We start from the raw sequence: 24,741 nt of genomic DNA, 5'->3' as shown, positions 1-24,741 counted from the left end.
CTTTACTTGTTTCTGTAAACCATGCTATTAACAGCCCAGGGGAATTTTTTTAAACTGAAACCACTCCTATACCCACTTACATCACATCCATCCATTACACATTTCACGGGTAACCTTTAAGCTTTTCACATCCATCTTCTCCTCTATTTCCTTATCAGTATCTCCCTCGTTCCAGGACCTCAGTTAAAAAACACAGTAACATCCAGTTCCTTTCCTTGCCAGCCTACCCATATGAATCACCAAAATACTTTCTTCAAAAACACTACCTGAATGATTTTCTTGCCCTACCCAGAAGCATTAACTATTTCCCATGATCTTCATAATTGAATAAAAACATTTCTGCTTGGAATTAAAATCTTTCTATAACTTGACACTAATGATTTCCCCAAATGTACTACCTACTCTTTACCAATTCATGCATGAGTCCAAGGCTAGTATCTTTTTACTGTTCCTCAAAAACATACCTTTCGCTTCCCTTCTGAGAATTTTCTTATAATGTTTCACACAGAGGTGACTTTTCACCTCTTCTCGATAGATTTGTCCAAGTTCAACTTGAATCCGAGCTCTAACACCCTCATGAGGTCTTTCTTACGACTATACTAAATCTCTGGTATCTTACACTTTAACAGATAATAATACTCTATGTGTATGGCTTATTAATTTTTCATGTTTTATTTTTCTTATTAATGGGACTGTAACTTTCTTGAGACAGAGATATGTTTACTCCTATAGTGTCTGCTAAGGAATTTAACATGATGTTGAGTCTGTAAGTTGTGCTCAGTAAATGCAATTTACTGACCAATGCAAGTTTTAAAAATGGAAGTTTGAAATCCTCTCAGCACTGTGTAGCATAGTGGAGGAGTCAAAAATATGTAACCATTTAAACAACTAATGTTTATTTGTTTAAATTCTTCAAAAGGGGTAAGTGTTTAAAACTATTCTAAGAGGGAAGAAAAACATTCTCTAGTATTGTTGAAGTAAAGTTAACAAAACTTCTGTAAGCTAATTTGGTTCTTTGACTTGTTATAATATATTTCAAATAATATTTTAACTTTTTTTCCTGAATATCCACTTTTAATCTAAGCAAATCTAATTGAAAGGCATAAAGTTTAGACATATCTTCATTTGTGCTTGTGTGTGTGTGTGTGCAATAACTCAAGTTATTTGAACTACCATAACATGCCCCTTTGAATGTCTTATCTGGGTACAAGATCCACATAAATGTTTGATGGTTTTGTCCAATTCTGTTGGAAGAAACAGCTTGAACCTCCTTATCCTAGAAGCTTAACAATGAAGGTTAATGGTGCTTCTCTCATCTCGGTAACAATATCGCAATTAGGCAGTTGGCCCAAATCAGACACATCCACATTCAAAGACTGCTAACTGAACATGAAACAGCCTTTTCTCACTCTAGGTGAATCCAAAATACTCACTCGCTGAAATATTATTTATTCTTTCATGATTTTAGTCAAATTTTCTCTTGAGAATAGCTATTGACTAAAAAGTTCAGAATAAAAAGAGGCAACTGTGAAAATGCCGCAACAATCAAAACAGTAATAACAAAAACCATTGTATTTTTATGTCTCTTTATCATATTCAGTATTATTCATACCTCATGCAATTGTCTTAATAGCTCTGTAAGATAAAACAGATGTTTATTAATATTCCTCTTTTTAATAATCAGGAAAATAAGAATCAGAGAGACTACATGACCCACCCAAGGTATTTCAACTTAGAAGTAAGACACAGCTTCCAAAGTAGTCTAATGCTTTTTTAATTGTATTATAATGCTTCTGGGGTAAAAGATGAAGATGGCTTGTTTGGCTATGTACAGATCTGACCAGCGTGCTAGTGGTATTTACCAGCCAATTTCCAAATATTCCAAGACCTCATAAGATAATAGCTATGGGAAAGCAAAAAAAAAAAAAAAAAAAAAAAGCAAAGACAACAATAACATTTTTTAGCATAGCACTTATTTTTCTCACATGATAGAATCTTAACTCTCCCTATAAACTCTGTTACAGTCAAAAAGTCAAAATGTGGTTCCTTATTGCTGCTAAGTACACCGTGGTTATCCTAGACTCCAACTGTGTGCCTTAACCCCCCCATCAAGTAATTAAATTTGCCTTTCACATACAAATTCTTTTCATCTTTAAGATCCAGACCTCTGACTTCTCTTATGCAACTTTCATAGAACACTCCAAATTGTTAAGATTTACTCAAACTTGATTTGGGCCTGCACCTGCTTTAAGTACTTTACATACTTTATCTCATTTGTTTAGCAAAATACTGTAAGAAGAGTCTCATCCTCATTTACCAGATGAGGAAACTGAGACTAAAAGATGTCATGTCACTTGGTCAAGGGATCAGTGCATAGTAACAAGCTGTTCTTTCTTGTGCCTTAACTTCTTTAATAACTATTGTAAATTTCCCACACATATTATAAGGTCTTATAGAAAAAGGGCAATATACTGTGGAGGGAGGGGAGTTCATTCTTAGTGCCTGGCATACTGTAATTTCCACAGTCAGTAATCAGAGAAGCCAATATTTTAATAAAATGAACAAAGTATTTCGATACAAATTCTCAGTTCTGTAATTACTTTCTATGCGGCAATGTGCAAATCACTGAATCTTTCTGAGGTTTTGTGTTTTCTTCTGTGAAGCAGAGCTAAAAATACCTCCCTCCCTGGCTTGTAGCAAATATTGAATAAGATAATAAATATGATAAGTGCTTTCTGAACCATAAGCATGAGAAACATTTTAGTCAGGATAACTAACTGATAAAACACTTGCTGAATGAATGAATTCCAGGTGTGCTGGTTTTTATAAACTACTCAAAATTCTTGCCTAAGAGCAGTCAGTTGAAGAAAAAGTGAGACTTGGTAAACTTTCCAAAGGATTCTAGATATAAATCTGTTAATTACATGCCATTTACAATGATTGTTTAAGCTCATGGTGTGACTAATGTCACTGAGATACTTTTCCTACAAATACAAAGAACCCCACCAGCCACAGTCAGAAGTGCTACCCACACTGCAGACTGGGACTGGTAGAGGCCCCCTGGAAGTATGAAGCCATGTAATTTTAGAGCACCCAACAAGAAGCAGAGCTACAGAAGAAACAACGGTTTACATATGAGATTTAACAAAATGAGGCATTTTGTTCACCAGCTGCTACAAGCATAGGCTAGTCCTTTTTAGTTGCTGAATTATCAAAATTAGAATAGTGCTTTAAATGATAAACATATACCATATTACTCCATTTAGTGAACAGATAGGCAGCAAGCAAAAAAATACGCATTCTCTAAAAGCCCCAGGCATACCATTCTGTTAAGAGTCCTTGAGAAATGGGTAATTAAATCTGAGTATTGATCATATTCATGATTTACTGTTTATATCTTTTTCCGCACTAGTTTGCATGAAGATATATTAGTAGCTAGTGTCACAGAATATTCTCTACATCGGAAAATCATCTAGCATAACATATTCTTATATTTTCAAATGTTTTTGTCACAGAAAATATATTAAAATCAGCAACTAAAATTGCTTATGACCTTCCTCTAAAGAAAACCATGAGAAATCACAGTTCAAAGATTCCAGGAAATGTTCTGAAAGAGGAAATTCCATACCTGCAAACATCAGTTCTGAAACATCGGGTTTGACATGGAGACAGGTGAAAAGTGGCAAAGGGCACTGTCCAGTATTGACTTTTTCCTTCAAACTACTCAAGGTAGTGTTCATTCTCTGTCCACAGAAGAAAGAAAAGGCTTCACAAATGCAAACAGATACAGACAGAAAACAATGTAAAATAGTACTGCCAATCTGGACGCTGAAAGTTTTTATAATAGTCTTATTACTTCTAGAAATTTCTGAGTCCTGTGAAACAACAAAAAGTAAATAAGCTCTATGGAAGTGATTATCTCCACTCTAAAAGCAGCTGTAACTCTAGGGACGATGTTGACATTCAAACTCGAGATTTGGCAGCTACTGGAGCCCAGAAGGAATTTAGCCTCCGGACCCCTTGGCACAGACTCTGTCTTCCCTGCTTAATCTTCAGATAACATGTCACTCTGTGGTCACATGTTGAAGGGGTTTGTTCCATGTGATTCACTCTCTTTGCTGACTCCCTCCAGGCAACCTCCATTCTTCCTCTGCCATTTAAATATTACTTGTACTCATCTCCTTATCTAAAAAGATTGCCACTGGGCAGAATGAGCAGTTAAAGCTTAAAAGGTGTATTTTTTTTCCCCAAAGAAAAAGAATCAAAAGTACTTCCCTACACATCAAAACTAATACACAGATAGAATAAATTTAAGCACTAATGTAGAATGCAATGTAGAAGAGTAATGTCTGGCAGGGAGTATGTACTCAGTGCACATTGTTCGTAGGATAAGTTGAGTCAACTGACTTTTACAAAATGTACCATATTTTGCTTAATTTACAACATTAGGATATACATGGGCTTCTTGTATTAAAAGGATTGCAGACTGAGCCAGAGCTTACATTGTGAATTAGTGTTTCTCCTATTAACATCCCAAAGATATCAGTAAAGGTGACAGGTTGGCCAGAGCTTTTCTTCCTCCACAAAGACTCAACGTATCTTTTAATTTTATGTGGCGTGAGAAGTAAAAGAGGGTTGTGGCTGACATTTTTCATTAGCTCTTCATTAATCTCCTTTGGCCCTTTCTCCGGGAAATCAGGGTGAGAATATAAGGTTGACATGTACCTGAAAAGAAAACAAACGATAATCAGTAAAGATAAAGAGCATCACATAGTAAGTAGTCTCCAAAGAAAGCAGGAACTCTCAGTCGCCAGAAGAAGAACGAATGGTAGAATTAGTTGGTTAACTGAGTTTTCCAATTGACGTATTAACCTGCTTAAGGAAAGCACGCATCAATCAGAAGGGAGCTGGTCTACAATGAAGTAAAGTAAAGGAGGGATCTAAGAGGAAACTGGATCTCCCCTGCACAGCCCAGGGGAGAGTGTGCCCTCCTGGGCTTACTGTCCACTGCCTGCTCTCCAGGAGTAAGCATCCCTGTCAGACCGTCAGAGACTGATGGCACAACACACTGGAGTCACGGAAATAAACTGAACTGTTGGATGTAAGACTAACCAAGCTGTCTGATAACTTGACTTTCCATGATGACAGCAAATGTGCTGTCCAAACTATTGTGAGTGCCTAATTCTACTGACAAATGTGTGTGTGTGTGTGGGGGGGTGTTATTTAATTTATTTATTTATTTATTTATTTTTGTCCATTGGCCAACCAGACAGAATCCTAAATCTTACCAACTGTAGGTCTCGAAATTTCTGAGCATACAAATCTGATGGTGAAATCCTGGAGAGGAGTAGGTCTGGAGGTAAATGCTTTCTTGCGAAGATTCTTGACCACCAGCCATTGGCCACTTCTAGTGATGCTGGAAATCACTATGCGCCTTGGTATTTGACATTTAGACCATAAACATTAAGTTACAATTCTCCGAGGAACCAGTATCTAGTATTGTAGCTCTCATACTAAATTATTATTTATTAGTTTACTTATCTGTATCCCTTAATAAGTTGTGACCTCCTGCAGCAAAAACTTTGCTTATTCACCTTTTTTTGGACTCAGTGGTTAGCAAATGCCTAGACCATGGCAAGCACAGTTTTTTGACTACTGAACTGAGAGCACAAAATAATGAAAGGAATACTCCACCACTCCATCCGAACAAAGAGAATACAGCACATATTTAAATCTCCTGTTTCCTTTTCCATTTAAATCAAAATGTCACCAGAGTGCATTATTTTCCCTTCATAAAGGAGGGAAAACTAACTTGTGTTGAGTCTGGTATGTTCTGGGCCTGTGATGGTTAATTGCTCATAAGCTGTTGTCTTGAAAACTTAACGATAGCTTTCAATTCTCCTATTTTAAAGACGAGGAGAGGATTGATTAATTTAAATAACATGTTCATAGTCCCCCAATTAATAACAGAATAACTTGAATTTAAAATTTGTCCTCTCCACAATAGGCTTCATTTTTTTCAATCTTTAAAATAAGATTTCAGTTCTTAGAGAATAAACTATTCCCCCTACACATTAAATTAGCATTTCTTGCTGATCTAGATTTCTTTAGAGACAAACTGAGAATCTTATAACTTAACAAATGGAGAGTAATGACAGACCTAAAATGGAATACAAGCGCTGCAAAACAAATTAAAAATGCTTAAAAGATTTTTATTGTACAAACTAGATTCCTAACATTTCCCACAGCATGTGATGAAGATAAATCAAATAAACTGACTCTGAATTCAAGCCTGGTATAATCACCAAATACTTTTTAGAAATACAGCTGAGATTGCTGGAGAGATACAGAATCCATCCATTCTTATAGTTATTCCAAGGGCTGCCACGTGTTTCATTTAAATGAACAAAGATCTGATTCTGGACCTTACTTTTCAATAAATGCACACATTGGTGTAATGATATTGGTTTACATTTAAGTACATGATAAAAAATAGGAAAATAAAACTTCCTTTTGAGTCTCTAAGTGATCAGTTCTGAAACTGTTCAGGATATGCTTTGTTCTTTATGAGAACACTAAGAAATTCTTTACTGGTCTTATTAACAAGAATAATTTCTAGCTCCACGGACCATTGGCTTGCCCTAACTTATTAAAAATGTGCCTTGTGTAACTGTGCATAGTTTGGCTTTTGCCTTGAATTCTAGAAAACAAAAACTCAAGCCTGTGTCTCATGCCTCCCAAAGCTGTAGGTTATAGCATGAATTTTTAACCTAGTTTCTAGTTATATTTATATATATATACATATATATATAAAAAACATATATATATATAAAAGTTTTATATATATATAAAACTTCTATCACTTCTGTCTTTTTTGTATGCAATCCAGTTTTACTTTTTTATAAAGATACATTAAATCCTTTCCTTAATGAAGCAGGATGAAAATAAGGAAAAGAATCAAACGAACAATGGAAGGGATAAATTTGGGACTTTGAGATTTGCAAATGTTAACCACTATATATAAAAATAGGTAAAAAAACAAATTTCTTCTATATAGCACAGGGAACTATATTCAGTATCTTGTAACGACATTTAATGAAAAAGAATATGAAAACAAATATATGTATATATGTGCATGACTGGGACATTATGCTCCAGAAATTGACACATTGTAACTGACTAAACTTCAATTTAAAAAAAAAAACAATGTCAGTTGAAATCAATTTAGTTACAGAATAATGTTCTGAAAGGTAAGTGGAAAGGAAATGATATGATCATTCTGCTATTGGAAGTTGTCATTTCTAACAGTTCAGCAGAATGATGTAATTACTCAAACCTCATTTATATTATTTTAAGACTTCCCTTCTCCATCTATATTTACTTGTTCTTTAAATGAATCAATTTATGGTTCTAAGAAGTACCTCTGCCTCATGGATTGCCTCCAGCAAGATCTGGAGGCTCCTCTTTCCTCTTTCCTTCCTCCCAATGTTAGGCACTGGCTCTTGATCAAGAAAATCCTTCCTCTGAGGTCCAGGGATTGCTCAAAATCTAGGACTCTGTGCCACAGTTCCAGGCAGATCTTTTTAAGAGGTCAAAATGTATATGGAAGTCACCCCAATTCACTCTTTTTGTTTCATGTAGAATGGCTGCAGACTGTTTCTGCTCTCTACAGTTTGAAGTAAACTCATTTACTTGGGGAATCTCTCTCTCTTTCTCTCTTTCTCTCTTTTCTCCCTTCTCATGAAGCAGTTGGCTTGGGTATACAAGCCCTATGGAGAAACAGAAAGACCAAGAATACCTCAATCATTTGCACTGGGCTAATATTCTCTGCTTGTTCAGCATCTATGAGCCCATATGCCCCCTTGAAATTAACAAGTATGAGTTGGATAGACTTTTCATGACATCATTGTGGTGACATCCAAAACCTGGGTTTGGGTTTTGGTGATAGCTAAAGATGGACTAGCAGGCAATGACTAGTTTTCTTTAAATGGCTTTCTTTTTGTTTGTTTGTTTGTTTTGTTTGTTTGGGTCTCATTGTGTATGGATGCAGAGCTGCCCTCATTTCTCTTTAGATGTTGAGGCCATACAGACACAGCAGTCAATATCCAATAGCCCATGACACTACAAACGAATGGCTGTGCCAAGGAAGGGAGCTGTGCTAAGCGAGCAAGAGAACACAGGATTACCGTCACTCGTTCACTCAGGCCAGTTCTCCCGGTTGGCTAAATACTTATATTGAATGAAATAACAACTATCATTCCAAAATAATTTCAGAAATAATTACCATAAAGGTCACAGCAGTTACAAGAAAAGCTTTTGTCCTACATAAAACTCTCCTTTGTTATCACAGAAAACTTCATGGGAGGTCCAGGGCTTCTCCAGATAGTTCCATTATTACCTAATTTGTGCCAGGTCATGGTCATGTATCCGCAGAATACAAAAACTTACACAACACAGAGTGTAATTTGTTTTTCCAAGTCTTTCCGAATTCCCTCCTTTGAACTTTCTACCTTCTCACCTGTACTTTTCAAGAGAAAACTGTTCACATGAATCATCCTGACCACTTTTTCTTCCATCTCAGGAAGTGCCTGTTCTCTCCACGGTTAACGGCTTCACTTGTGCTTTGTATCTTGTCCTGACCTGTCTCTGCCTGAATCTTTTTCTATCCATGATCCATCCATTTCTTTATCTCCCATCTGTCCCTCTAGACGATTTCCTTCATCTCAGACTCCTATAAAAATGCTCAAATCTCTTATATTCTGAAAATAAAACAAAAGGAAAACAGTTCCTGGGTCCTCTGTTCCCCTTCTTGAGATCATAGATGTCTCCTTCTAAGTCCACATTCTCACCTTTCTTCCTTTTGTCTTCTATGCATTTCTCTTTTGTAATTTCAGGATCAGATGTACCTGTTATTTACTTTATCAAGTAATTCTTGCTAAAACCCACAAAAGATCTCCAAACCCAGTTCTCAGCTAAGCTTCTCACAGATTCCTCACTCTATTAAAATACCCATGACTTCGCACTCTCCACCTTGACCTCTGCATCTCATCCTTACTTCCCTGACAGCTACTTTTCATTGTCCATTAGGGTTTTCTTTCTTCTTTTTGGCCCACTAATTTTGGGGGATGTTTTGGAGTTCTATGAATTAAATTATTGACGGCAATAACCAAAGTGATAGAAGTTGGTGAAATTACCAAGGGAGGATGTGCAGATAAACAGAAAAGAGAGGTCCTGGAGGAAAACCCATTTTAAGGGGAAAAGTAGAGCAGAGAGCAATCCGAGAGAATGAGGAAGGGGAAAAAAAAAAGGTGTGGTAGGAGTGATTTGAAAGAGAAACAACTCAATATGTAAAACATCCTCATCCTCCCTGACTCCCCTAAAAAGTTGAGGAGAATAAGAGCTTCAAAACACACCATTATATTTGGGAATTAGGTGGTCTCTGGGTAAATAAGGATTGTAAGAATTTTAGGAGTATGTGACCTTTAGGGAAATAGAATAAGAGAAGGCTAATCTTTGAGGAAATTAGACATTGAAGGATAGAGCAGAAAATTATGTATATATAAATAGGTGGCCTGTAACATGTAAATGATTGGCCTGTAACATTTAAAATTCTCTTAATTATATTCTGTAGAACCTCTTTTCATAACCCTGACAGGGAATTTTAGATGTTGTCCCAAATCTATAACCAAAGCAATGACTGTAGCTCTAGTTAGGCTCAAGTATATACTGTTATATGCCCCCAGACAGTACAAGGCCTGGTCTTTATTAGATGAATTTAAGAAAGCAAGCTTCTTACAATGTATTAGTCAGTGATGGACCACAGGGGTCTAACAAATAGTGAATACAGATAAAGAAAAGCACCCGAGGAGTAATAACAAAATGCTTGAGTAGGCGAATTAATCTAAGGGTCCAAGTGCTTCTATCACATTCATATTATTCATTAAACAGGCAGGTGACTGCTCTTTCCTTCGAGGGAAAGAGTAATGATGGACTACACCCTTCTTTCAAAACAGATACATCATTTTGAGGGTACATATAAAGAAGATGGCAGCCATAGTTCTTAGTTTTTGTTTTTTTTAGCTGAAGAATTTGGTTCAAAATATTTAAGAAACTATAGATCTTTAAAATGTGAATCTCTATCGAGAATATATAGCTGTCCAAGAGAAGGTTGTGGTTTAGCGAGAAGAATCCAGAATGGAGGACTGAAATCCTGAGTCTGTGTGTTGGCTCTGTTAGTGATCATGGACCAATTACTTGTCTTCTGAGTCAGATTTTTTTTTTTTCACTTGAAAAATGAAGAAACTCATAGCCATCTCACAGAGTGAGGAGACACAGAAGTTTTAAAATATAGTCATATATAACATATATTATAATTATATAATACAGTATATCACATATTATACACAATCATGTAATACTCATAAATTATAAATAATTATATATAATAAAATATTATAATAGGTAAGTTTTACCATGGCTGAGTGACTAAAAAGCCTTATAAGCCAAAATCAGACATTCTGTAATAAGGTGATACTTCTATTTGAGAAATTTAACCAAGGACTAATATTTGATTTTCAACATGCTTACGTGAGAGGAGCACCAGAAAGTACACAGTATCTTCTCTGAAAATGTTCTATAAATATATTGCTGAAAAGGCAATCTACAGTGTACAAATATTATACATATAGATTGTTTAACTCTCTATCCAAATATCGCTGAGCCTAGATACGTTTAAAGGATTAATTTCATAATTAGTGAGATACAAATCAGTGAAATTTATTGCATTTCTTATTCAAAAGTTGTTTTCCTTCTTCTGTATATTAGGTATCTTGCATTTCATTCTATTTGCCCTAAAGAAGAAAATGAATACCTCATGAATCATGTAGACTTAGACGTGATTGCTACAAGATTACAAATCAGTAAATTATAGGAAGATTAAATTAATTATGGGTGGAGTATGTTATTCCACTTCTGAGATATTTATACAGAATTATTCCAATTGATCTATCTTTTATTTTCTGTTTCACTACATTTTAAGCCACAAGCGAGCTTCAAGGGAGCAAACTGATGACAAGAGTCATCATTAAGTATGAATTTGCCTTAAAAAAAAACTTTAAGAAACAAATTACTGCATCAAGCTGGGGCATTTCAGTAATTTGAAGTTAATGTTCAATTTTCTAAATCCTCTTTTCTTTTCAAAGTTTCAGGTGGATAAACGCTAAGCACTTAGGATGATAGTTAAGATTCAAAATGAATACTAACCATGTGGATCCAGAAAGACCAGCAATGTAGGTAGCGCAGTCTAAAATTCCTGATTCATACAGTGCTTTCATCACACCTGAGAACCCTACCATGGCTCGGAATCCCCCACCGGAGCCCAGTATGGCCACCACAGGCACCTGGAAGGATGAAGCATAGAGATTATTTGTAAAGTAAAATCATAAAATATGTCATTTTCGTTTCGATTTTTCTATGTCCCACATTCAGTAATAAAGAATTGTAAGTTCACTCCTATCTTGATAATGTCTAATTTTTTAAAAGAAGAAAGTAATGTTTCAGATAAGAAAATCAAGAACTAATGTCTATTAGAAAACAAACATTATTAAAATGACTATTTGATAACAACAACAATCCTTGCTATTTGCTTGACACTTTGCAGTTTTGGGGCTTCTTTGGGGTGTACTTTTTAAATTTGATTCTCTCAAAATTCCTGTGGAGGGAGCAAACATGTATTGAGTCATTTTGCAGATGCAAGTTCTGAAAGGATGCTGTTACTTGCGTTAGATCTATTAGCTGATAACCTGGAGTTGAGTAAGTACCTTGCCTTCTTGGTCCAGACTCCTTAGTGCTCCTTTAATGCTGACCCATTTCAAAATATATGCTATTACTTAAGCCATAAAAAAGAACTTAATCAACTTAACAAGACCTACAAAATTTATTTCTCTATTCTTTAATTCATTCATAATTCTGATTAAATGGTCTCTATGTTTTAGGAATCTCACGTAGGTCTGGGGAATAGTTTATTTAAGTGAGGCAGAAATACAGTAACAATTATGACAAGAATTAATAGGAGTAGATGATATTCATTGAGCTCTTATCTGGTAGGAACTATTCTCATATTTTATAGAAATTGTCTCATTTAGTCTTCACAAAATCCCTCTAAGGTTTCCATTTTTCAGGTGAGGAAACCAAGGAACTTGGCACCAAGACCTTAAAAACCTGTTCAGGGTCATGCAGCTGATAAGTATCAGAGTTGAGTCAGGAGTCAAATGCCAGGCTCCTGTACCAGGCTCACGCTACAACACCTTACCAAAGTCGAGTGCTACAGGATGGCAGGACCTGACGTCCAGAAGATGTGGTCAGTTCCTATCACAGGAATTGGAGTCGTGCAGGAAGCTTCATAGACACAGAAGAAAACTGAATTTGATGCTAAAGATGCACAGTTATTCAACAGGAAGGGATGTGGGCAGGGAAGGAGGCTTTACTGGACATGGGAGCAGCGTGAGCCAATGAAGAGTTTTTGCAGTAAAATAGAGAGGCAGAGGATGTCTGTAATGCGACTTAAACACAAAAGTGCTACTTTGGAGAGGGAGACATTGTCATTTTCTTTGTGGTCCTGAACCATTATTGCCTAAGAGAGCTGGTCGTTTCTCTATACCCTAGGGCAGCCGTGCTCAAAGTGTGCATAGCTTTCAGGGGGTCCACAGGGTCAAAACTATTTTCATAACAACAGGAAGATGTTATCTTCCTTTTTTCATTCTCATTCTCTAGTGAGTGTACAATGGAGTTTTCCAGAGACGACATGGATGTGTGATACAGCAATAGTCTGAATTCAAAAGCAGAAATGAGAATCCACCTGCATTGTATTTTTAAGCACCTGGATCCTGACGCTTGGGGGCCCAGTCACCAATGTGATAAATATATATATTCATGGAATCATTATTTTAGAACTAAAAGGACCAAAAAGACTATAGAATTCTTACATGTAGAAAAGAAACTCCGTACAGGTTAGGTCTTACTGGAGGTAAATACTGAGTGGCATGACATTTAGAACTAATTTCCTAATTCAGGGCTCTTCTCTAATGCTGAATGGGCATCAGATTAGATGCAAATTGAAGACCTCACTGATGAAAACACACTCTACCAGTTCAACACAATGGATCAATTTAAAGGTTTTGAACCTGTGTAGATTTAGGTGAACGCAACGTTCTCAAACATAGATTTTTAAATTGTAAGCAAAGTAAAATCTGTAAGTTCTTAAAAATTTGCCTAGAGAGGGAGGAAAGATAAGATAAGAAACTAAAGTGGATTATAAAGTGGGTGAATGGAGTGTAATATAGTATACAATAGCAAGACTAGTTGTAAGGAACTTAGATTAGAAGTTATGATGAGGAAGATGGATCTGAATTAGGCCTTGAATGAAGGGTTGAGTTTATAGGCAAAATAATAATAATAATAATAGCCCTTTATTGTTTAGCTACATGCCAAGCACTGGATTTAAGGTCGGGCCAAGACAGGCAGAAATAGGAAAGGGTATGCATGTAAAAAGATCAGTCTTCTTATTTTAGCAGGAGAATATTACAGAGTTGGAAAAAATAAGATTTTGAAGGGCTCTTAGGGGGAAAAACAAGTCAGGGTTGATACTGTAGGAGGAAGACTGTTTATACTGAAACATTTTTTAGGGAGTCTATTGATTTAGTTCCTTGAAACTTGTATTATTGAAAATAATATTAATACAATACAAATCAGGTAGTTCAGAGTAAAAAAATTCTTAGTAACAGATTATACTGTTTCAACATATAACACACAACCTGCACTATTGTTCAGAGTGAGATTTAATAAGGGAAGTTGGAAAATTGAACATAAGACCTCTTTAATCCTAAGAAAACAACTCTCCAGATGTCCTTTAAATGCCACTAGTCCAACACATACTTATGGATGACCATTTTATGTTGTTATGAATTTTCTGGAGGCAGCCAATTATCAAACTGGGATTCATGTGTTATGTAACCCATTGTTTTCATTATTGCTCTTCAGTAATCCTTAAAGAAAGTTTTCAGGTAAGATATTTATGTCAGAAATCTTGGTTGCTATCAGATAAAAGAAAATGTCAGATTATTTGTACACAAAAATTGAATAATGAAATAACTGAAGGACTGTACCGATTTTAATTAACACCTTTGTTGCACATGAGTTAATGTGTTTTTGTGTATCATATCATTTAAGTTCCACAACTCTATGAGAGATATTATTACTATTTTACAGATAAAGGAACTGAAACACAAAGATAAGTTTTCCACTGTCCCAAAGCTAGAAAGTGGTGTCCTGTGGATTTAAAGGTGGGTCTGTCAGACTCCAAAGTTTTTAATTCACTATGTTCCACTGTGTCTCTGAAAACTTCCCCTATAACTAACTTTGTGACCTGAGGCAAAGAAAATCTTTGGACTCAGTGTATTTCTATGTAAAAATCTGGGGTAGAATTCATGAACTTGAAGTTTTTTGCTACTGGTAACATTCTAGAGTCTATAACTCATCTAGAATATGAATTATTAAACTATAAATTTTTATTAACTATTAAAAAAAAGGGAAATTAGACTTATGAAGAAAATACTGTGTGCCTGGCACTAGCATGGGCATTTTCACTCAATCTGTCTCCAACAAAAGGAGGTCGTTATTTCCATTTCTCAGATGAAGAGGTATTCAGTGCATACGTAATACCCTGTCCACATACAAAGAGCTTGATAAGTAGCTGATAGCTCATGACCAGGATGTGAGCTGTAGGGTCACTGACACATAGTTCATGCTCTTTTCTTCTTCCATTATTCAGAAAGAAAAGAGTAACCTTTATTGAGAGAAACCATCTGATATTTAGCTAAATTCCATTTCAGATTCACGCTATCACTTCAGATGACAGCACAATTTTACGCAATAAATGAAAGCTAACTTTGGATGCTTTAACAGTGGTAATCATTTTGGAATAACTTTCAACGATTAACTAAGGACTTACAAGGTGCAGCTGTTAGTCCTGGCTCTAAATCCAAAAGAATCAAACAAATTAAGGTTGTTGAGAGTTTTTAGGTTATATTTAGACTTGACTGCACTAGTATTTGTGTATAAATGATTTCAATGAATATTCCTCATACTTCTCTTGTATGATTACAGGAAATGAATTTTTATTTACCAAAACCCCTGTGTTTTGACTAAATTATCTTCACATGTGGGCCTGCAGATATTATTAATTTCCTCTCTTGCAAAAGAAAATTCTAAAGTGCTCAAGGATTTTTTTTTTTTACATTTTCATAGATTTTAAGTTCTGAAGATTACAAAAAGACCTTTGCCTCCTTAGCTCCTGTATTAGTCAGGGTTCTCCAGAGAAACAGAACCAATGGGTAGGTAGGTAGGTAGATTATTTATTTATTTATTTACTGATTTACTTATGGAATTGGCTCATATGATTGTGAGAAATGACAAGTCCAAATTTGCAGTATGGCACAGCAGGCTCCTAACTCTGGAGAGTCTATAATGCAGCTGTAGTCCAAATGCCAGCAGGAAGAGCTGATGGATCAGATGAAGTCCAAGAGCAGTCTGCTGGAGAATTCCCTCTCTTTTTTTTCTTTTAATTGAAGTATAGTTGATAGAGGAATGAAGAATTCCCTCTTGCTTGGAGAGGTTGGTCTTTTTGTTCTATTCAGGCTTTCAACTGATTGGACAGGGCCCACCAACATTACAGATGACAGTCTGGTTACTCAAATTTCCACTGGTTTAAATAGTAATCTCATCAAAAAACATTCCCCAAGTTTCTAAAAATTAACCACCACAAGTCCACCCCTTCTCAACTAAGGAGCCATGTACATCTTCAACCACACTTAATCTTCAAATAAAGAAAACAACCAGGTCATACTCCTGGCTTACATGATATAGCTACCTTTTGTACAACTGGAAATGCACTAATCCTTTCCCCAGAAAAGGATACCAAGTCCTTAAATAATGCTTATTCTTCTCCTTGATACCGCATAACTTAAATATGAATCTGTTTTTGTGTCTGTGTGCATGTGCACTCACACACACAAACATGTTCATAATAAACTAAGGGAGAAACACCCATGGCAAATATGGTTCTCATTTCTGTAACTGGTCACCTGGTCACAGCTGGTATTTATAACGACCTTCTTTCACTATCCTTTCTGCATTCCCTTTGCCATCAACAAGCACCTCAGCAGGTGGGTGACCCAACCTTCATCCCCGAAACATCTGGGTCATTAGCAATCCTTCCTGGACTGGGTTCTTACCATTTTCCATTGACTAAACCCACAGGGCATGTTCCTACTAAGAGACACCTTAGAGGATCTCTTATATTCTAGACATAAGCTTCCTTATCTCCATCACAGAGGAGTGGTCCAGTCTCCCTTTAAAAGGCTGAATCAATCACCCCAGCCAGAATAGAAGCTCCCTTCTTTGTTGATTCAGAGGCATGAGGAGCCCAAAAAGGCCAGGCAGATGCCTTAGCTTACAGTTCAGTGGAATCATTGTTCTACTTCTGGTGAAAGCATTCCTTCCTTTGGAACTAAGACCTCTAAGCCAGAAGAGGATAAGGTCATGCAGACAGGAAACAAATATTTGGCTAGTGGGTCACTATGGGTAATAGTGAGTAGTGCCACTCCCACTTCCACTCTTAGACCTGGGAATCCTGGGGAGAAACAGCACCGACACTGGATGCTGACTCAGAGCACGTACAGCCTCCTGGAAAACCATGCTCCAGCCGGCAGGGTCCTGCCACCTCGCTGGCACTACAACTGTGTCTTCAGAAGGCTGTTCCACCATTCCATCAACTAGTTGGTTCATGATGGTGGAGAGCACCGTAAGACTGGTAAATTCCATGACATGAGCCCCTGCCATAACTGACTTGCTGTGAGGTGAGTTTCTTGATTAGAAGCAATGCTGTGTGGAATACTGTGACACTGAATAAGGCATTTTGTAAGTCCATCAATAGTAGTTTTGGCAGAAACCTTGAGTGCAGGAAAGGCACATCTGTATCCAGAATAGGTGTTTATTCAGGCAAAAACAAGACACTGCCCCTTCCATGATGGAAGCAGTCCAGGGTGCTGGATCAGCCTGCCCCCAGGTAGCTGACTGATGACCTCTGGGAATGATGCCGTACTGGGGACTCGGTCTTGGTCTTGGCTGCTGGCAGATGCTGCTGTGGTAGTCAAGTGAGTGCAAGTCCATGTTGCTGAGTCCAGGCATAACCTCCATCCCTGCCATGATGACCACTTTTTTCATGGCCCCACTGGGCAACTGACAGGTGACTGGTGAAAGAAACTTACTAGTATCCGCAGAACAGATCTTCCTATCTGCCTGATTATTAAAATCCTTCTTGGCTGAGACCACCCTCTGGTGGGCATTGACCTAGGACACATCTTCACATTTTTCACCCATTCAGAGAGGTCTGTTCACATCCCTCTCCTTCAGCCTTTGTCTTGCTTGTCACCAATTTTCTAATTTGGTCCTTTCAAGTCCCTAACCACACAGCCAATCAGTTGGCCACAGGCCATATATCAGTATATAATTGCACGTCCATTTCCCCATCCAAGTAAAATGAAAAACGAAGGGCACTCCTAGAACCCTTCCCCTGGCAAGATTTCCCTTCACAACTGTCCTTCTAGGATGTCCCAGAAAGGGGCTGGGGTCCTACAGCTGTCCTCTTTCAGGACAAGTATTGTGCAGAACCATCTGTAACGAGGCCCAAGTTTTCTCCTCTCTGTCAACTGATCATACAGCTCTCCCCCATGAGGTTCTCGCTGCAGAATGGAAAAGAGAAGGTGGTGTAACAGGAGTGGGGAACACGGGCGTTTGGGCCACTTCTTCCTGTAACTTATTTGTACCTTCAGGGCCTATTCAGCCCAGTGTCATATGTATCACTTCCGTTTGATGTGGGAGTAATCTGTGCACACCCAACTTCATGGTTTGGTGGGTCAGATATCATGACGGTCAGCTCAGGTCCCGAGATAACCTGGTCACCCACAGTTCAGCATTCAATCTCTACTAAGGCCCAGTAGCAGGCCAAAAGCTCTTTTTTCAAAACGACAGTAGTTATCCACAGAGGATGGCAGGGCCTTGCCCCAGAAGTGCCTGTGCTGCAGTTCACCTACAAAGGCCTACGGCAGGCTGCGGACAGCGTCCTTCCACCCACAGACACCTCGAGCATCGGCGGAGCTGAGGGGTCACGTGGCCCAGGGCAGGGCAGCTCATAGGCTCAGCTGGGCCTGTTGCCAAATCTCCTCTTGTTCTGGGCCCCATTCCACACTAACTTAGGGGAGTTCAAACTGTCTGCCCATCCACGTGTACAGTCTAAAAGGAATATGAATTGGCACCACAAAGAGCTATTGTCATAGTGAAGGTGGAAGCAAGAGGAAGAATATTCTAGAGGAAGGAAACACAATAAACGAAGAAATAAAAATTCTTGTTGACAACTCAAGACTGACTTCTACTGCCTCCTTCAGAAACCGTTTTGCTTGGCCTCCCTGCTCTGTCACTAGATAGTCTCTCTTTTCTCTAGTTTTTCCACTTCATTTATCTGACAAACTTAAGTACAGACGAGGACTCAGAGCATGTATTGTTTGAGGACCACTTCATACTTCTGTTTTCATCCAAAGCCACCTACGTGTTTAAAATGAAGTACATTCCTTACATTCAGCCTTGAGAGGCAACACCTCCTCCTTTACGCTTTGCTGAAGGTTGGAGGAAAGCTTCCTTCTCTTGTTGCCCCACTTTTCTAACTCTGGGTCTGAGTCCCACAACCAGCTTCGCTCTGTCGCACGCTCAGTTACACGGGGGCCTGAAAACGGCAGAGCAGCCTTTCCCTTCACAGAACGGACTGTCATCTGGCAACCTCATCTAACCAAAAGCTGCTTTGGAACAAGGAAATTTAAAAGCACCGGCCTCTAAATGATCCAAAGAGGTCATAAATTCCTCTGCACAAAGTGTTATAGATCTTACTCACGGGAAAGATCCCAGCCCTTTATTTATGGAGCAATTACACTAATCAGAGACACTGATCTGACAACAAGCTTGCTTATCAGATTTTAATTCCACAACAACAAAGTTGAAAGAGAAAAGGGTGGTTTGAAGAAATTACTTCAAGGGAGTATATACCGAGCATGGAGAAATGGCAGTTATTTGCAAAGGCTGCAGTCACGTGAGCACTTAAATCAGTCTAATCTGGGTAAATAACAACATATTTTAGAAAGTTTTCCATCAAATTATTAAAATCAATACATTAAACACTTTTATTATTGAGAATTTTTATTAATTTAATTTAATTTAATTATTATTATTTTTTAATGGAGGTACTGGGGATTGAACCCAGGACCTTGTGCATGCTAAGCACATGCTCTACCACTGAGCTACATCCCTCCGCCCCATTATTGAGGATATATTTTTTTAAAGTCTTAGTACTTAGGAGAATAAACTCGTGGGTTACTAGAAACCTTAACTATTTGACTAATTCATTAGCCAAACAGGAAAGCTGGTTTTACTGGACATTGCCTGAGGGTGTTATGCAACAGCAACACCCAAGTATATATTTAATAGTCACTATTTTAACTAAGATGTACCTTATACATTGTGCTGGCTGCTTTACAAGCGTACTTATTCTTTGAGCCAAATAAGAGACATTGTCTTCATTTTATAAGTGAAGCCCAGGAGAAAAACAATGTGCTCAAATTCATCCAACATTTTATTTTTATTTATTGATTTTTTTGTTTAATGGCAGCACTGGGGATTGAATCCAAGACCTCATGCATACTAAGCATGCACTCTACCACTGAGCTATTACCCTCCCCTCCCCACCCCAATCCAGTATTTTAATTCAACATGGAGGTCCTAAACTGGATGCTGAAAAACGTTTGTTCAAAACCGGGAACAAGACAGCACGTTCTCTGCCATCAGAACGGAGTTGGGCGGTTCTGTCTCAGACGAGCTGCCCTAGCAGCCCGCTCCTCCTTCCCCTAAGGAGGCCAGCTTGCCAGTGCTGAATAAAAAATGAAGATCTTGGCAGGGAGCAAGGGACGTGGGAGTTTAAGAGGCCTTTGGCCAAGGAGTAACATGAATTTGGAAAATGAAGCTTGTGTTATGAGGATGGGTGGTGCTGAATATATCTAAACTGATTCTTCCTGCCAAGGCGAAAAAAGTCTAGACCAAAACCTAAAACAGCATCATCCAGAGTTTTAATTCTAGGAATGACTTCCACAAATATGAGTTAAATATTTCTGAAGAATAGCCCAGAGAAAAGCACAATTACCTCATTCTCCGTTTGTTGCAGAAAAGCCAGTGTGTATGAATATTAAGCCAAATTTCATTTCCCAGAAAGACTCCTTTTCACAAAAGCAGAAGAGCCTAGGAGGTGTGGCAGCAACTTTCCTTTCGAAAAGGAAAACCTAAGAGCAAAGGCCACTGGACACATGCACCCATGTGTCCCACAGACTTGCCAATCCAACCAACCTGGGATCGCATCACTCAAACCTTCTCCTCAACCTGTGTCTCCTCCCTAACAGCCTGAAGCAGGTGCTCCTCAGTTGCGAGCCCCGATCTCTCTAGCTAATCCATCCCCTGGCTGTAATGCCATTGCCTACATCTGACTCTTACAATAAAAGATTTACTGAGGATCCACCGTGAACCCGGAGTTAAGCTGGTGCTGGGAATATAAAGGTGAAGAATACAGACACTGCCCTGGACCTTGTGAAACTTTTATTCTAATGGAAAAAAAGAAAGAGACATTAAATGAATATTTGTACAAGTATTTTTAAAATATGATTGTGGGAAATGCTGAGAAGACAATATGCCTGTTTGTGCTACAGAAGAGCCTGACTGAGAGACCTAACTTGGACTTGGGGAGAGGGAGGGAAGGAGTCGGTGAGGAAGACTGTGTTAGAGTAAGTGACATGTGCACTGGTTCGAAAATGGGAGGCCGTTAGTCAAATGAAAATGGGGTAGGGTGGAGGGAGGGCGGTACAGGGGAGGCATCCTGCAGAGAGAAGCACCTCTGCAGGCAAGAGCGCCACTGGGGAGCCCTGTAACTAAGAGGCAGGCACCTAGTGGAGCGGGCTTGGGGGTTTGGGGTGAACTAGAGCACCTGAAGCCAGAGCGGTGCTGTGAGGACAACCCTAAGAGTGGTGGAAGGATTTTAGGCTTGGGTTCGAGAGAATCAGATTTATGTCTTTAAAAGGTGACGCTGAGTTCAGTGTGAACAGAAAGCGGGGAGAGGACGACAGGCACAGGCAGAACTACAGAGAGGAGGGGATCTGGTGTCTGGATTCAGACACGCTAAGTGTGGCCATGAGGGATACAAGCAAAGACATCAAAGAGGGGTGGAGATATTTGGGTCTGAAACTCAGAAGGGAGGTTCTAAGTTGTTGACATAGATGTGAACATTCTTAGCTCACAGGTGTTTGGTGACACATGGGAGAGAGAGAAAATTCTTAAGAATTCAGAAAGAGGAGAAAGAGGGCCTAGGATTGAGTATTGAAGAACTCACATTTAAATAATGCGCAGGTGAAGAAGATCTGGTGAAGGGAATTGAAGAGAAGGCAGGAAGCGAAGGGCAGCAGGAAGACAGGAGTCACGTGCAGCTGCAGAGTCTGGGACGACAGGGCTGGAGAGCCTACGCACTGCCTGAGTCAGCGCCTGTGACCAGCAGGGGGGCGGCGGCAGAGTACCGAGGGCAGGGGCCTGGGGGAGCAGAATGAGGCTGTGTAGGAAACTTTGGAAAAGTCTGTCTGTGAAGGTAAGGACAGAAGTAGAGAAGGGAGAAGGGAATGCACATTCCAGGGGTTTTTTTTGGGGGGGGGGTTCCTTTTTCTTTCTCTATATATCAGAGTTTAGAGCATGGTTATATTTTTATAGGAAAAATTCATAGAGGTAGAGGTAGACAACAAAGGTGCAGAGTGACCCTGGGGGTACTGGCCAATTGCTCTGGTGGGCTCCCTAACTGGGGTTTGCAATTCCTGTCTGCTGTGGCCCCACATTTGAGAGAAAAGGGGCCATTGCCTCCGTGGAACTTGGATGGAAGTGGCAATTGAGAACACAGGTTAGGAGCATGTCAATCCTGTAGCAAGAAATGAAGGATTTGTCATCTGATAGCTTTTAATTTCTCTGATTAGGAGGCAAGTCCATCAGTTGTGAGGGGAGCAGAGGGTGGACCAGCAGCTGGAAGCAAGAGAAATCACTGTAAATAAATAGAAAGCAAAAAGGCAGAGAAATGCTGAGCCTGCCAGAAAGTCTCCCAAACGAGGCTGATGGCCATGAATTAAACGAGCTATCCATTTCCATTGCCATTTTGCTTAAATGTCTTTCTCCCCAACTAGGCTTTAAACTCACCAAGGAAAGTGACTGTTCAGTATTAACCACATCAGCTTTGTTCTTCTCCAGATCCTGGCACAGTGTCTCAACAAATGACAAACGGCAGAGACGAAAAGAATCGGAAATATAGTTTCTCTGCTCCAAGGGTGTAACAATACAAAACAAGAACGGGGACAAAAAGAAGGTGTAGTGGTGCTGATGAAAGGTTTACAATGGATAAAACCAAAAACAGAAACACTTCCCAGGAAGCTAGAAACTTCTGAGTAACATGTAGAGAAGGCAGTACCTTCAAGGACAATCATCAACCCCTGGGTGCAGGACTGGAGAGAAGTCGCTATCTCTTAGAAACATCAGTGAAGATTCTGCTTCTCCTCCTAGTTTCCTTTTAGCAAAAACACCCCACCAGCAACATTTTATCTTCAAGTTTGCTCCCTAACAACAAAAGCCACTCCAGCAGAAGCAGACTGGCTTTCGACCCCTACATCCACCTAGAAACACATCTGGAAATCTGCCATCACATGTGGGACAGGGGTGCCCATCCGGCTCCCTCACTCAGAATTTATGTCTTACTTCCAATTCCATTTTGTCCCTAATTTACAATAATCTTAAATCCCTGGTCTGTGTGTACATGCATGGGAATAAATATATATATGTAAGTTATTATAAATAGACATGTCCTTATGCATTTAATGAAAGTATCTTTCTAAAAATAAATGTTCATCTAAAATATTCAATTCACAGAAAAGCTCAAAGAAGTAAGTAAAAAATTACCTGATATGCCACTAATAAGAAACTGCATTATTATCACTTGATGAGCATCAATGCAGCAATTTTAAATTTTTTTAAAATTTTGTTTAATTGAGTTATAAGTGATGTATGACAGTATATTAGTTTCAAAAGGTGTACAAAATAATGATTTGATACTTGGATATACCGTGAAATAATCACCACAAGTTTAGTTAAGATCTATCCCCATATACAGTTATAAAAGTTTTTCCTTGTGATAAGGACCCTTAATATCTACTCTCTTGGCAACTTTAAAATATACAATCCAGTATTATTAACTATGGCAGCAATTTATTTTTGTAGATTTCAGAAAGAAGGATAGACCAATAGATGGATGGATGGATAGGTAGACAGATACATCAGTGAAGGGATAAATGAAGAGATAAGTAGACAGAAACTGGATTATACAAGTCACTGAATAACAAATGCCATTTATTTTACTGGAATTTAAGGGAAGAAAAAGAAGTTGAAGTACAGCTGAAGGATTGTTCTTTCAATATTTGTTCACAAAAATAATTTAATCTCTCTCTATAATTAGGATTATGAAAAACAATAAAATATGGAGGTCATTATTTTTAACTACTTTGTCGATTTTAGATGATATCTTTTCACTCCCTGCTATGAAATATTAGGAATTTGAAACATTTCCTTTTATCTCCCCTATTCATATCTTTAAAAAAATGGTTAAATATTATCATTAACAAGATTTATAACATTTTGTTCTTATTCAGTAATGGTAATTCTCACAGCTGTTTAATTTTGGTATATATTAAAATGAATTCAATGATCCTTCTGTATCTGAGGTTAAACTGTCCCAGCTAATGAAATGAACATCTTGTTTGTGAATCAGTATGCCTGTGCCTCTTTAAAAAACTGTATCTGATAAATATCACCAAATACAGGCAGCATTTGTGATGATCTTCCTCAAAGAGCTTCCATTTATGAAACACTTACCTTACCTACCGTATCTTAAAAAGATAACAAATTACGCTCAACCTCAATATCTTCATGTTTGCGGGGAATTTGGGAGAAAGTACAAACAAAATGATTATTAAATTGCAATAACATCTGAAAAATTTCCAACTCACATCACGTGCAGAAGACAAGCCTTCACTGTTCTTTGGGCCCAGGAGTTTCTTCATGTTTTCCTTTATGTTTTCTTTTCTCTGTTGTCTGAAAGCTTTCTCCTGATCACACAGAGCCATGCTAAATCGGAGGTCTGGGGATGAACTGTGGATAAAACAGAGATCATGAACCAATGTCCCCAGCAGCCTTGCTACACATCATCCAGTTCCCCAAGCCCCTGGCAGCTGTACAGATACATGCTCACTTCTTCCCTCAAGTTATTTCCTAGGAGGGAATCTGAAAAGAGTATAAAACAATGGCTATCTTAACACAGCATCATCCAAGGCACATTTTTTTCAGAACAAAGGAGTATGAGATGTTTTAGAAAAAACCAAATAGCCCCTGATAAATTGCATATTATGATAGTGAAGACTTTGGGAAGTGCTTCAGGAAAGACACCTGTTTAGGTCTGTTTTGGGTCAGTATTTCCCAAACATACTTGATCAAAAACTCCTTCCTCTGTCCCTCTATCCC

General features: G+C 38.3%; 1 protein-coding gene across 2 annotated transcripts in view; it reads right to left on the bottom strand.

Moving 5' to 3' along the window:
- The window catches only part of PLA2G4A (phospholipase A2 group IVA), a 185,136-nt gene that overhangs the window by 26,041 nt on the left and 134,354 nt on the right, over positions 1-24,741 (bottom strand). For both annotated transcript variants that reach the window (XM_074351811.1, XM_074351810.1), the window contains exons 7-10: positions 24,231-24,372; positions 11,263-11,399; positions 4,503-4,725; positions 3,629-3,743 (exon numbers count right to left, since the gene is read on the bottom strand). In XM_074351811.1, the coding sequence (XP_074207912.1) occupies positions 3,629-3,743; positions 4,503-4,725; positions 11,263-11,399; positions 24,231-24,372 (617 nt within the window). The remainder of the gene's footprint in view (positions 1-3,628; positions 3,744-4,502; positions 4,726-11,262; positions 11,400-24,230; positions 24,373-24,741) is intronic.

The sequence above is a fragment of the Camelus bactrianus genome, chromosome 23, assembly GCF_048773025.1.
Source record: "Camelus bactrianus isolate YW-2024 breed Bactrian camel chromosome 23, ASM4877302v1, whole genome shotgun sequence".
Taxonomy (NCBI): domain Eukaryota; kingdom Metazoa; phylum Chordata; class Mammalia; order Artiodactyla; family Camelidae; genus Camelus; species Camelus bactrianus.
The sequence above is the reverse complement of the archived record's forward strand: the minus strand, read 5'-3'. Positions and strand labels throughout refer to the sequence as shown.